The sequence below is a fragment of the Dama dama genome, chromosome 22 (assembly GCF_033118175.1).
Source record: "Dama dama isolate Ldn47 chromosome 22, ASM3311817v1, whole genome shotgun sequence".
In the NCBI taxonomy this organism is placed as follows: domain Eukaryota; kingdom Metazoa; phylum Chordata; class Mammalia; order Artiodactyla; family Cervidae; genus Dama; species Dama dama.
In genome coordinates, this window is record NC_083702.1 from 19,454,460 (window position 1) to 19,469,356 (window position 14,897).

The 14,897-nt window shown below is 39.4% G+C and overlaps 1 protein-coding gene across 1 annotated transcript in view; it reads right to left on the bottom strand.

Moving 5' to 3' along the window:
* Nucleotides 1–10,199: 10,199 nt before the first annotated feature.
* The window catches only part of LOC133043261 (ovostatin homolog 2-like), a 49,349-nt gene continuing 44,651 nt past the window's right edge, over nt 10,200–14,897 (bottom strand). The window contains exons 32-36 of the mRNA XM_061124091.1: nt 12,945–13,035; nt 12,509–12,577; nt 11,817–11,919; nt 10,587–10,799; nt 10,200–10,293 (exon numbers count right to left, since the gene is read on the bottom strand). Of these exons, the coding sequence (XP_060980074.1) occupies nt 10,747–10,799; nt 11,817–11,919; nt 12,509–12,577; nt 12,945–13,035 (316 nt within the window). The 3' untranslated portion in view covers nt 10,200–10,293; nt 10,587–10,746. The remainder of the gene's footprint in view (nt 10,294–10,586; nt 10,800–11,816; nt 11,920–12,508; nt 12,578–12,944; nt 13,036–14,897) is intronic.

The following is a 14,897-nucleotide window of genomic DNA, read 5'->3' on the forward strand; positions in this document are numbered from 1 at the left end:
GTAATATCAACAACAGGAAGTGCAACATGAGGAATTTCAAAAACACAAATTAATTGTTATACATGTTGAAATTTGCTGAGTGAGAGAAGCAACTTGCATAACACTTCTTTTTACTAAGGTGAATTGAATTTATATTTTCAAACAAATGTAATCTGATTTATCTGATTAGGAGGAGACAAACATAAATATTTGAATACATATCCCTCTGATAGTGAAAGTGAAGTCTCTTAGTCATGTCCGACTCTTTGCGACCCCGTGGACTGTAGCCTACCAGGCTCCTCCGTCCATGGGATTCTCCAGGCAAGAATACTGGAGTGGGTTCATTTCCTTCTCCAGGGGATCTTCCCAACCCAGGGATCGAACCACGGTCTCTCGCATTGGAGGCAGACGCTTTAACCTCTGAGCCACCAGGGAAGCCCTCTGATACATATATGTATATATGTGCTGTGCTTAGTTGCTCGGTCATGTCCAATGCTTTGTGACCCCGGAACTGTAGCCCTTCAGGCTCCTCTGTCGATGGACTTCTCCAGGCAAGATGCTGGAGTGGGTTGCCATGCCCTTCGCCAGGGGATCTTCCCAACCCAGAGATCGAACCCAGGTCTCCCGCACTGCAGTCAGATTCTTTACCATCTAAGCCACCAGGGAAGCCTATATATATATATAGGACATATATATATATATATATATATATATACTTTAAGTTCATTAAGTTGACTCATCCATATGAGAATTCTCTAGATTGTCAATTAGCAGCTAAAATTTATTGTATCTATCCTTAGAATTTTCTGTCTAGTTCTCATGTTTGGGATTTATATATTTGAAGTTAATACTCATACTTTAATACATAAAATATTTTATATCCAGATAATTTTGTCTATGATGAAAAAGTGATTGAAAATTATATAGGCAGTATATACTCTTAAAAAGTAAATAGGTAGCACACACTGGTGAAAAGTAAAAATAAGAAAGAGAAAAAATAAATTATTCCAGTCTTGTGAAAAAACATCCCAAATTCCAAAGTCAAATTTGGAGTATAACTTCAGTATAGTTCTATATCCTTATCCTCTTTCAGGCTTCACTTTCTTTAAGGTATGGTTCCTTAGGAAGTAGTTATAACTCATTGTTAAATTAATTTTTTAAACTTTTTATTTTGTATTGGGGTATAGCCAATTAACAATGTTGTGATAGTTTCAGGTAAAGAGTGAAGGGGCTCAGCCATACATAGACATGTAACTATTCTCCCCCAAACTCCCCTCCCATCCAGGCTGCCACATAATATTGAGCAGAGTTTCATGTGCTATACAGTAGGGCCTTAATTATCCGTTTAAAATATAGCAGTGTGTACAGGTTCAATCCAACCTCCCTAACAATCTCTTCTTCCCACCCTTCCCTCCCTGCAACATAATTTTTAATATTAAGAAAGTAGAAAACTTCTGGAAAGAACCCTAATCCTTTCACAATCTTTGATGATAATCAGTTTGATGATAGTGACATTGATTTGCACAATATTCAGTGTTATGCAATTATTTCCTGTTAGATAAAGGCTTAGGGCAAAGGGAAAATGTGCCAGGAATCTATCATGACTTGTGTCTTGAATGAGAACTTGTTCCTTCCTCAGAACATGTTCTTGATGAGAATTCTACCCACAACCCCACAGGCAGTCACGTCCTGCAGCAGATGGTAAGCAAGGCACCTCTGTCTTCTCCCTTCAAACCCGTCTTTGTGTGAATGCTCACAGGATTATGCACTGGGGTGGGGCTGAGGGGGAGCAAGCTCGCAGTGTTCTCTTTGGAGTTACCGTTACCTCAAATAATAAGGTTTCTGTCAACTTGTTTTGGTTTTGGCAAGTCATAAAATTTTCCAGACTCTTTTTGCCTTGAGAGGTGGACTTTCTTTTAGGCAAAGTGAGTCTGGGAACCAACGGATCCTGCAGGGAAATGGGAGCAGCCGTGCAGCCCCTTTGCATCCAGTGGCTAAGACTCCGAGAGACCGAAGCAGGGGGCACAGTTTCGATCCCTGGTTGGGGAACTAGATTTGACATGCAGCAATGAAGACCCAGGGCAGCCAAACAAATATTTTAAAAAGGAAAGCTTTCCCTCAAAAAATAAAAGGAAAAAAAGTGTTAATTTTGTTGTTGTCAAAAAGAAACTACATTTACTCACCCAGTACTTTAAATATCATTATATTAAGAATGGGGTTTGTATGTAGAATTTTCTTTCCTTTTCCTGGGTGGAAACTCACAGCCCGTGTTTGAATTCTGCTTCTGTGACTTACAGACAAATAGCCTCTGATGAGTCACTGAAATTCCCAGTGCTTCTCTTTGTCTATGAATGGGAATAATTATAACGGCAATGATTTATAAGGTTATTGTGGGAACTAGGCAGCACTGGAGCGGCAAGCGGCAGAGAGGAGATACCCCACGTCCAAGGTCGGAAAAGCCCCAGTAAGATGGTAAGTGCTGGAGCAGCTGCGAGGAGCTACCCCACATCCAAGGGCAAAGGAGAAGCCCCAGCAAGATGGTAGAAAGGGCGAATTCGCGTTTAGAATCAACCCTCGGTTCCACCAGAGACACTCAGAAGGCTCAAGCAAACCTTGTGTGCACCAGGACTCAGGGACTACACAGAGACAGAGTCAGAATTGTGTTTGAGCGTCTCCGGTGGAGGTACGGGTTGGCAGTGGTCTGCTGCAGGGACAGGGCTTCTGGGTGTGGGTATGGCATAAATCCTCTTGGAGGAGGTCACCATTAACCCCACTGTAGAGCTGCCAGAACTTACATGGGACTGGGAAACAGACTCTTGGAGGGCACAACAGAACCTTGTGCACCAGGACCCAGGAGAAAGGATCAGTGACCCCACCGGAGACTTGCCTGTGGGTGTCTGGGAGTCTCTGGCGAAGGCGTAGGTCGGTGATGGCCTGCTGCAGGGTTGGGGGCACGGAGTGTAGCAGTACATGCCTGGGTTCTTTTGAGACAGGTCACCACTATCTTCATTACCTCTACCATAGTTTGGCACCAGGTAAATAGCAGGGAGGGAACACAGCTCCACCCATAAACAGAAAATTGGATTAAAGATTTACTGAGCATGGCCCCACCCATCAGAACAAGACCCAGTTTCCTCCTCAGTCAGTCTATCCCATCAGGAAGCTTTCATATGCCTCTTATCCTTCTTCATCAGAGGGCTGCTGCTGCTGCTAAATCACTTCAATCGTGTCTGACTCTTAGCGACCCCATGGACCGCAGCCTACCAGGCTCCACCATTGATGGAATTTTCCAGGCAAGAGTACTGGAGTGGGGTGCTATTGCCTTCTCCACCATCAGAGGGCAGATAAACTGAAAACCACCATCACAGAAAACTAACCAATCTAATCACATGGACCACAGCCTTGTCTAACTCAATGAAACTGTGAGCCATGCCGTGTAGGGCCACCCAAGACAGATGGGTCATGGTGGAGAGTTCTGAAAAAGCGTGGTCCGCTGGAGAAGGGAATGGCAAACCACTTCAGTATTCTTGCCTTGAGAACACCATGAACAGTATGAAAAGGCAAAAGATGAACTCCCGAGGTTGGTAGGTGCCCAATATGCTACTGGAGATCAGTGGAGAAATAACTCAAGAAAGAATGGAGAGATGGAGCCAAAGCAAAAACAACACCCAGTTGTGGATGTGACTGGTGATGGAAGCAAAGTCCGATGCTGTAAAGAGCAATATTGCATAGGAACCTGGAATGTTAGATACATGAATCAGGCAAATTGGAAGTGGTCAAACAGGAGATGGCAAGAGTGAACGTCGACCTTTTTGGAATCAGCGAACTAAAATGGACTGGAATGGGTGAATTTAATTCTGATGACCATTATATCTATTATTGTGGGCAAGAATCCCTTAGAAGAAATGGAATAGCCATCATAGTCAATGAAAGAGTCAAAATGCAGTACTTGGATGCAATCTCAAAAACAACAGAATGATCTCTGTTCGTTTCCGAGGCAAACCATTCGATATCACAGTTATCCAAGTCTATGCCCCGACCAGTAATGCTGAAGAAACTGAAGTTGAATGGTTCTATGAAGACCTAGAATTAACACCCAGAAAAGATGTCCTTTTCATTATATGGGCCTGGAAAGCAAAAGTAGGAAGTCAAGAAGTACCTGGAGTAACAGGCAAATTTGGCCTTGGAGTACAGAATGAAGCAGGGCAAAGTCTAATAGAGTTCTGCCAAGAGAACGCACTGGTCATAGCAAACACCCTCTTTCAACAACACAAGAGAAGACTCTACACATGGACATCACCAGATGGTCAGCACCAAAATCAGATTGATTATATTCTTTGCAGTCAAAGATGGAGAAGCTCTATACAGTCAGCAAAAACAAGATCGGGAGCAGACTATAGCTCAGATTATGAACTCCTTATTGCCAAATTCAGACTTACATTGAAGAAAGTAGAGAAAACCACTAGACCATTCAAATAGAACCTAAATAAAATCCCTTACAATTATACAGTGGAAGTGAGAAATAGATTTAATGGACTAGATCTGATAGAGAGTGCCTGATGAACTATGGATGGAGGTTTGTGACATTGTACAGGAGACAGGGAGCAAGACCATCTCCAAAAAAAAAGAAATGCAAATAACCAGCATGACTGTCTGAGGAGGCTTTACAAATAGCTGTGAAAAGAGAAGTGAAAAGCAAAGAAGAAAAGGAAAGATTTACCCATTTGAATGCAGAGTTCCAAAGAATAGCAAGGAGAGATAAGAAAGCCTTCCTCAGTGATCAGTGCAAAGAAACAGAGAAAAACAATAGAATGGGAAAGACTAGAGATCTCTTCAAGAAAATTAGAGATACCAAGGGAACACTTCATGCAAAGATGGGCTCAATAAAGGACAGAAATGGTGTGGGCCTAACAGAAGCTGAAGATATTAAGAAGAGGTGGAAAGAATACACAGAAGAACTGTACTAGAAAAATCTTCACGACCCAGATAATCACGATGGTGTGATCACTCACCTAGAGCCAGACATCCTGGAATGTGAAGTCAAGTGGGCCTTAGGAAGCATCACTATGAACAAAGCTAGTGGAGGTGATGGAATACCAGTTGAGCTATTTAAAATCCTAAAAAAATGATTCTGCGAAAGTGTGGCACTCAATATGCCAACAAATTGGGAAACCTCAGCAGTGGCCACAGGACTGGAAAAGGTCAGTTTTCATTCCAATCCCAAAGAAAGGCAATGCCAAAGAATGCTCAGACTACCGCACAATTGCACTCATCTCACATGCTAGCAAAGTACTGCTGAAAAAATTTCAAGCCAGGCTTCATCAATATGTGAACTGTGAACTTCCAGATGTTCAAGCTGGATTTAGAAAAGGCAGAGGAACCAGAGATCAAATTGCCAACATCCACTGGATCATCGATAAAGCAAGAGAGTTCCAGAAAAACATCTATTTCTGCTTTATTGACTATGCCAAAGCCTTTGACTCTGTGGATCACAATAAAGTGTGACAAATTCTTCAGGAGACAGGAATACCAGACCACCTGACTTGCCTCTTGAGAAATCTGTGTGCAGGTCAGGAAGAAACAGTTAGAACTGGACATGGAACAACAGGCTGGTTCCAAATAGGAAAGGGAGTATGTCAAGGCTGTATATTGTCACCCTGCTTATTTAGCTTATATGCAGAATACATCATGAGAAATGCTGGGCTGGATGAAACACTAGTTGGAATCAGTATTGCTGGGAGAACTATCAATAACCTCAGATATGCAGATGACACCACTCTTATGGCAGAAAGTGAAGAAGAACTAAAAAGCCTCTTGATGAAAGTGAAAGAGGAGAGTGAAAAAGCTAGCTTAAACCTCAACATTCAGAAAACTAAGATCATGGCATCTGGTCCCATCACTTCCTGGCAAATAGATGGGTAAACAGTGGAAACAGTGGCAGACTTTATTTTTTGGGGCTCCCAAATCACTGCAGATGGTGATTGCAACCATAAAATGAAAAGACGCTTACTCCTTGGAAGAAAAGTTATGACCAATCTAGACAGCATATTAAAAAGCAGAGACATTACTTTGTCAACAAAGGTCTGTCTAGTCAAGGCTATGGTTTTTCCATTAGTCATGTATGAATGTGAGAGTTGGACTATAAAGAAAGCTGAGCACCAAAGAATTGATGCTTTTGAATTCTAGTGTTGGAGAAGACTCTTGAGAGTCCCCTGGACAGTGAGGAGATCCAACTAGTCCATCCTATAGGAAATCACTCTTAAATGTTCATTGGAGAGACTGATGTTGAAGCTGAAACTCCAATACTTTGGCCATCTGATGCGAAGAACTCACTCATTGGAAAAGACCCTCATGCTGGGAAAGACTGAAGGCAAGAGGAGAAGGGGACAACTAGGCTGAGATGGTTGGATGGCATCACTGACTCAAGGGACATGATTTTGAGCAAACTCAGGGAGTTGGTGATGGACAGGGAAACCTGGCGTGCTGCAATCCACGGGGTCGAAAAGAATCAGACACAACTGAGTGACTGAACTGAACCAAACTGTGGGAATTACATTGCTGTTGTTCTGTTGCTAAGTTGTGTCCAACTCTTTTTGACCCCATGAACTACAGCACACCAGGCTTCCCTGTCCATCACCAACTCCCTGAGTTTGCTCAAACTCACGTCCATTGAGTCAAGTGATGCCATCCAACCATCTCATCCTCTGTCACCCTCTTCTCCTCTTGCCCTCAATCTTTCCTATTATCAGAATCTTTTCCAATGAGTCAATTAGTATATTTAAATTGATTAGCACAGTGCCTGACATGTGGAAAACATTGGATAGGTCCCTTTTAAGACTAAATATTGCACCCCCCCCCCCCCACACACACAGACCTTCAAAGTCCTACTCACGGAGACCATTACTATGAGCATTGGATGTTTCATGTCAGCCAGGCACCTATACTGACCCTTCCAAATGATTTTCCTGGGATTAGTAATCAGAAGGGACTTTTAAAAAAGTCATCACAGGTTCTATATGAAGATAAGACAGGAAAACAGAGGCAAAGAATTGGGGAAAAAATGAATGATCAGGAAAACTTTATCAGTGGCAAGTAAAAGAATGTCTTACCAGCAGAGATTTTAAAATACCAAACATTTATTATCTCTTTTGGCACAAATTCTGAGGAACATGGTACCAGCATTAATTCAACAGCTCACCGATGCCATCAAGAAGTTTCTTCCATTGTTTCTGCTTTACTTCTTAGGTATATCAGTATTATTTTCCTTTTTGGCCACAGTTTGACTCCTAAAGTACCAAAAATGATTTCGTCCCAATAATATCCCAATCTGGGGAAGAAAGGAGTCAGTAAAAAACAAAATTTTCTTCTCCTGAATCTCTTTATTTCTTTTCCTTTCTCTTTCTCTCTCTGTCTGCTTCTCTCTTCTCTACCAGAGCAAAATCACTCTGGTTGCTCTATCAGGAGACACCCCTGTATAGGTCCTTAGTCAGATTCAATTTCAATTTCTTAGTGTTAGATCAAAGTATAGTAATTGGAGGTGTGTTCCTTAGAAATTCTACTTCATGGCTGAAGTACTCATAACCCTAACTGCTGGGAATCTTGGTGGCTGTTAGTTCTTGGATGAATTCAGCACTGAGAATTTCCCTGAACATCAGAGAGACTTTTTACACAACTCCCCTCTTCTTCCTCCTCTTCCTTAGAGGCATCTCTGTATTCAGTAATGGTTGTTGTGATAGTACAAATACAGTCAATAGGGTCACAAAGAGTCGACCCCATGGACTGAGCACATGATACTTATGTGGAAAGTTAATTGCGATCATAAGGAAGTATGTAAATAACTGTTTTTTTTTTTGTCTCTTATTTATCCATGATGATATAAAGACTTGGCTCCCTTGCCTTAATGTGCATGTGCCTGCTCAGTTGCTCAGTCATGTCTAACTCTGCAGCTCCATGGACTGCAGCCCACCAGGCTCCACTGTCCATGGAATTTTCCAGGGGAGAATACTGAAGTGGGTTGCCATTTCCTTTCCAGGGGATATTACAGACCTAGGGATTGAACCTGGATCTCCTGCGTCTCCTGCATTGGCAGGTGAATTCTTTACCACTACACCACTTGGAAGTCCCTTGCCTTAAAGTAGGAGAAGCTCTAAAAGACCACCCCAGCAATAAAGCTCAGTATGGGCTCAAATTTTTATTGCGACCCATTGCAGCTCAAATCTTCCATCTGTACAATCCTGATCCTTTACCCTGTCCTGGTGTTGATCTTCAAAGTTGTCCCCAATAAATGCCTTACACACATATCTCCATCCAGGGTTTGCGTTCCAGGGAACCTGACCTGTGAAAACCAGTCACTGTCAGAGGAGACTGTGGTAATGTGATTGGCTTAAACCATTATGCTCCATCCAAAAGTACCCTGAGGCCAGAGTTTTCATTTTATTCCTCTGGTTTCTCCTTTGTAGTCTCCTTTATTCATTCTTCCTCAAACTGCTCCTGCCTTGTGTTTTAATATTTGAATGCCTCACAGTGAAGTCCTTGATTTTCCTCTCCATACAGACTCACTGCCTGAGTGAACTCCTCCCATCCATGATCTGTGTGCTAACATCATCCACAATTATTTATTTATTTTTTTAACCTTGAGCTCTCTCTCAATTTCTAACAATTTTTTTATGTTGTTGTTCAACTTCCAACCTATTATCTCCATTTGAGTGTATAAAATCACAAACTCCCTACATCCAAACACAAATTCCTACTTTCCTATTCAAGCTTGCAGGAGCTCAGGGAATCTATTTTTCAGTAGCTCAGCTGATAAGCATGGGAATAATCTCTGTGTCCAACTCTTTGCCACCCTATGGACTATAGCCTGCCAGGTTCCTCTGTCCATGGGATTCTCCAAACAAGAATACTGGAGTGGGTTGCCATGCCCTCCTCCAGGGGATCTTCCCAACTTGAGGATCAAACCCATGTCTCTAAAGTCTTCTGCATTAGCAAGCGGGTTCTTTACCACTAGCACCACCTAGAAAGTCCCCATTTCCTCATTCCTTGTATCCAATCCATCAAGAAATTCTACTGATTTTACCTTCAAAATATACCTGGAACTTGATAACTTCTATCTTCACCATTGCAACCCTGGTCCAAGTCTTTGAATGGAATCCTTGAATATAATATGTATAGATTCTGGGGTGTGTGTGTTTAAATGAGTACAAAAATTTTAAAAAATATATATGAGTACAGATTGTCTACATATGTGACATATGATGTTTTGGTAAACTAGGTATAAAGGAATAGTTAACAGTGAAATAAGCTTTTGTAGTCCTTCATATGGGCTGACATAAGCAGTTTATCTAGGATGATTCAATAAATAAACATTTATTAAGGGCCCAGTTGTAGCTTAGGTACTATTTTGGGGGTACATTGGGCAGAGAGAGTATAAAATAAATAAGCCTAACCATCTTTTGCTGTCACTCTATTATTAATTTGTTGAATACTGATAGACCGTGGGACACTTTGTTTCCAATATTTTGAACTCCACAACTGGAGAATTTATCTCTAGCTCCTTCCTGTCTGTAATAGAGTCACAGCAGAGTCAGGGCCTGCATTGAAATCGGTAGAGAAATGAATTGATTTCCACCCCTCTTTCCTCCAATTTTGCCCCACCTTCATCTTCTCAGTATTAACTCATTGCTTCAACCATAGTGTTAGGTAAAGGGTAGACAATGAGTATTGCTTTTCCGGAGTAAGTGATAAGCTCAGACCAATAAAATAATTTTTAGAGAAATAAACTGTCCTTGGATTACTCTCTTGATCATATGTGTGAATTCAATAAATCCATCAGTTAATTTGTGACTAAGTATACTCTCCCCTCCATACATGCTTTGTTATTTTATTGGGAAGAGTGTTTTATGTCTTCTGTGTTTCTTTTTATATCATGAAGCTCACATGAAGTCCTCTTAAGCGTGGTCTCCTCCTCTACCCCTCCGGGAATCTGGGCTCTCGCTTTCTCTGGATGCTGGAAGATTTTATATTTAGTACCCTGAATTCTGTCTAAAAACTTGAATTCAGAATTGACAACAGTAAAGCAAAATTGTTAGCATTGGTATCAAACAAAACCTTGAGTTTTCTAGGATGAAAATTATGAATGATGTAATGAAAAAAGAAAATCAGAGACTCGGATGCAAAAATCACAGCATTTAATGAAACAAACTGTGATAAGAACTCATAGCAGAGTGAACTCTATTCAGAATGTGAGGTGGCTCATGGATTTCTTCCAGGTTTGAGACAGGAGAATAAGTTCATTCAAAGTAAATTGTTTTCTACCTGGAATTTAAAAACAGTTCAAACAATTAATAAATGTGTGTATGTACATATAAATACAAACATAGAGGTGGATAAACAAATACATATTTACAGACATGCACAAATTCACATTAGCATACACATAATGTGTATAAAATATGTACATACATATTAATAACATATCAACTCATAAAACAAACACAAGAGTTTTAAAATGAAACATTTATGAACAGCACATATATAGTTTCAAATTCTTTAAAGTTATTTTAAAGACATTAATAAAAATTTTAATGCTGTCCTATCAGAGTACTTACCTAATGTGCATAATTGAATAGACTGCGTGAAGCACCAGAGACTTCTCTTTGCTTCATCTATTGTTTTATCTTCTTAGGTTTTCATTTTCTCACCAGATGTGTTTTTAATAACTCACGATGCATATGATTTCCTTACCTTTTTTGTGTATTTTGTTTTGTCTCACTGAGAAACAGAAACACTGTTGATATTGTAAGAAGCAAGGGCATATTCATCTGGAAAATAGAAAATTCATCCTTATTATATCTCCAACTTTCTATAACCAGATGATGTCAGACAATATAATCACACTAGGTCTAACACTTCCAGTAATTTTTCAAGAAAGTCAATTCCTTCTATTTTCTAAATCCAAGAACATCATATCAAAGTTTAAGGCACTTGACAAAGTACATTCAATTAGTAAATGACAGAATCAGAATTCAAGACTGCTTTACAGGGGTTTCCTTGTGATCCAGTGGTTAAGAATCTACCTTCAAATGCAGAGGACGCAAGATTGATCCCTGGTGGGGGAACCAGGATCCCACATGCTGTAGGGCTACTGAGTCTGCGTCCTGCCACGAAGACCCAGCACGGCCAAAAAAATGAAAGAACGACAAAAAACCCCACCAAAAATCCCCAAAGACTGGTTGACAAACTTCTCCATGACATTCAACAAGAAATTAATAGCACTAACCTTCCAGGGAACATTTTAAAAAAATCTTTTGAATAGCATTAGTAACTGCTTTGAAACCTAATCAAGATTTGCCTATAACATTTCAGAATATTTCTCACTCTTTCTCTCAAATTAAAGTCCACAGATGTAGCATGAAATGGTAAGTTTCAGCCACTAACAACAAAAACAACAGCAACAAGACCTGGAAGCTTAGCTGGTTTGTATTTCAAATTAAAGGGAGTGCCTTCTCATTATATCAAAAGAATTCTAGGTGTTGAAAAATTCTGGCAAATAGAAAAAGGCTCAGTCAGAAGTTTATATATATACATAAATTATATATATGTATATATAAAAATATATAAATATTTATAAATAAATATGTATATAAATATAAATAAATATATAAAAATTACATTAATATATAATATATATATTTATATAATGGAGTAAAAATAACAATATGTAAAGTAAACCCAGATATTGAAGACCAAGGATGATTTTAAAAGAGTAAGTAGTTCAGGGAATCCTAGATACAGATGTAACTTCCAGTAGTTTTAAAGCATGGTTGTTGCCTACCTACCTTTTTCATAATAATCATAGACCGTGACTGGGGCTGGCTGAATGTTTGCCACATGGTTGATTTGCTCAACAGAGAAGGTGAAACTCTTTGCTGTACCTGAAACCTATAAAGATACAGATTATAAATACACCAGAGCAGGCCTGCAAAAAAGGAAAACCACAGAGCAAATTATTTCCAGAAGTTTATGATAAATCCAGGGTGTCATGATCTTACATAATGACAAAATAATGAATTAAGTAACATTAAATTGGGCAAAATGTTGTTTCACCGATTATATTGAGGTACAAGAAAGTTGAAGATGTTAGAAAAATGTAGGCATTTGTGTGGATGTTAATGATGTATAGATAGAAAGGATGAGTCTGAAACTCATGCCAGCCTCTGCTGGAGTTCAAGTCAAATTGTAAAAGAATTGTACATCTTTGACCAGACTATGTTAGATGCTGTGAGGAATAAAAGAATGGGGAAATGATGCTTCTAAACTTGAGAATCATCCAGTTAGCCAAGGCATATATGAAATAGCACAGTATTTAAGAGGGGAAAAAACAATTAGTGGGGTGGAAGAACACTGATCACATTTAACATCTCACATAGTTTTGACAAACCCTATCATGTATATTTATGAGAAATCGAAGCATCCAGTTACTCTCAGAAGAAAAAGAAAGCCACGGAGAAAAAAATTATTGTCAACTTACATTTTCCAGGTAGAAAAGAACATGGTCATTCTTGAATTCACTCTTCATTACTTGGCCATTGTTTTCAAGCTTTAAGGAAATTGGCAGGCAGGGATAAATATGAAAGAGCATCATTTCAGAACTGAATGTTTCATACTTTTTCTCTAACCAGTAACAAGAAGTTATTTTATGGAACATTCATTCCCTTGTGCCATGATGTTTTCATAAACACAAGTTAGAACTAAATTTAAAAAATAGGTTACAAACTATTGGAAATAATGACTTCTAATTGCTATAAATCAAGAATCCATTCCACCACTGTTTTAGCAAAAATATGAGTGTGAACTGTGAATGTTTGTGTAAGTGAAGAATTACACAGCTTGGCTTTGCTAACCAACTGTTTCATCAACACACTACTGCTTTTTGGAGGTCGAAAGACTGGGCTTCTCTTACTTACCTCTTCAATGGATGACATGACTGGAGTAAATCCTGATAACATTTTTACATCAACAAGGACCATGTTGGAGTTATTGCGAGTTCCCGTATATCTGAAATTTAAAAACAAAACACTAACTTAGACATCATTTTAGAAGTGACTTAACCTTATGGCAAGGATATGAGTACATTGATGCCAATTGGCTCTAAGCCTGGAGGAGAGGCAAAAGCTGGAGAATAAACATCTGAAGATAGTCATTCTCACACATCTGGAAACAAGCACAATTAGAGTGATCGTGGCTGAGATGATTCAAAGCAACATAAATTGGAGTAAAGAATGAATGGACCTAATATCCCCAAATCCTGCTTTTAAGCTTACTTGAGGCTTTAAAGTCAGAACTTATAGACAAAACTTTTAAACTTATATTACACATATGGTGGCTCAGTGGGTAAAAATATGCCTGTAATGCTGGAGAAACAAGGGACACAGATTCCATCCTTGGGTCAGGAAAATCAACTAGAGAAGGGTATGGCAACCCACTCCAGTATCCTTGCCTCAAGAATCCCGGAGATGGAGGAACCTTGTGGACTACAGTCCACAAAGGTGCAAAGAGTTGGACATGACTGAAGTGACTGAGTATAGCACACATACTTATGTCAGCCTTATATTCTGTGCAACACTTAGGAGAGACCCATATTTAAAAAGCAGGATGTAGGCAAAATCATACAACAGACATGTCCCCAAGATATCTTCTAGGTTATACCCCCAACTTTGAATAAAATCGTTGGAACATGAAGTTGAGAGCTGCGTATTATATTATTAGCATTAGTGTTCAACAGATTTTCATTTTGAAATCCTGAGAAAAATCCCTGAAACTAATTTTACTCAATGTTTCTCCACATATTAACCAAGACTAAAACTCTTCAGTGCCTATAAATTATATTTTAATTCAAGAGAATTACTTTGCTTTTCTACATGGAAAAATATCTAAAATTTTGCTTTGTGTACAGTTATATTAATGATTAAATAAATGTTGGCAGGTTTTCTCTTCTTGGCCCACCCATGCTTGTCTTTAGAAAGAAAATTGTATCTCTGTTGTGCAAAACTGACACACAGAAAGGTGGAAGCATGCTGAAGGATTAGTGTGGCAGAAGCTTTCAAACTGCATACAGCACAGATTATATTTGCATAATTCTAGCTCTGACTTAGTTGAAGATGTACTAAATTGTGATGTGGGCACAGAGAGCAATGAATTGACCACATTATAGAAATATCACCATCAACATGTGATTATTGACATTATTAATATATAAATATTTTTTATACAATTTAAAGATTACTCTCCATTTATAGTTATTACAAAATATTGGCTATATCCCCCAGGGCTGTACAATACATCCTTGAGTCTATCTTATACCCTCCATGGTTTGTGCCTCCCACTCTCCAATCCAGATTCCCACTCCCCCTTCCCCCCACTGGTAATCACTAGTTTGTTCTTTATATCTGTAAGTCCACCTCTTTTTTCTTATATTCACTAGTTTGTTGTATCTTTTAGATTCCACATGTAAGTGATATCATACAGTGTTTGTCCTTCTCTGTCTGACTTATTTCACTTAGCATGTGCTTTGTACTTAGTCTCTCAGACATGTCTGACTCTTTGCAACCCCACAGAGTGTAGCCGGCCAGGTTCCTCTGTCCATGGGATTCTCTAGGCAAGAATACTGGAATGGGTTGCCATTTCCCTCTCCAGGGGATCTTCCCAACCCAGGGACTGAACCTAGGTCTCCCATACTGCAGGCAGATTCTTTACTGTCTGAGCCACCAAGGAAGCCCTTCATTTAGTATAAGGACCTCAAAGTACATCTATGGGCTTCTTTACCCATTCATCTGCTGATGTACACTTAGGTTGCTTCCGTGTCTTGGTGATTGTAAATAAAGCTACTATGAACATTGGAGGGCATGTGTCTTTTCAAA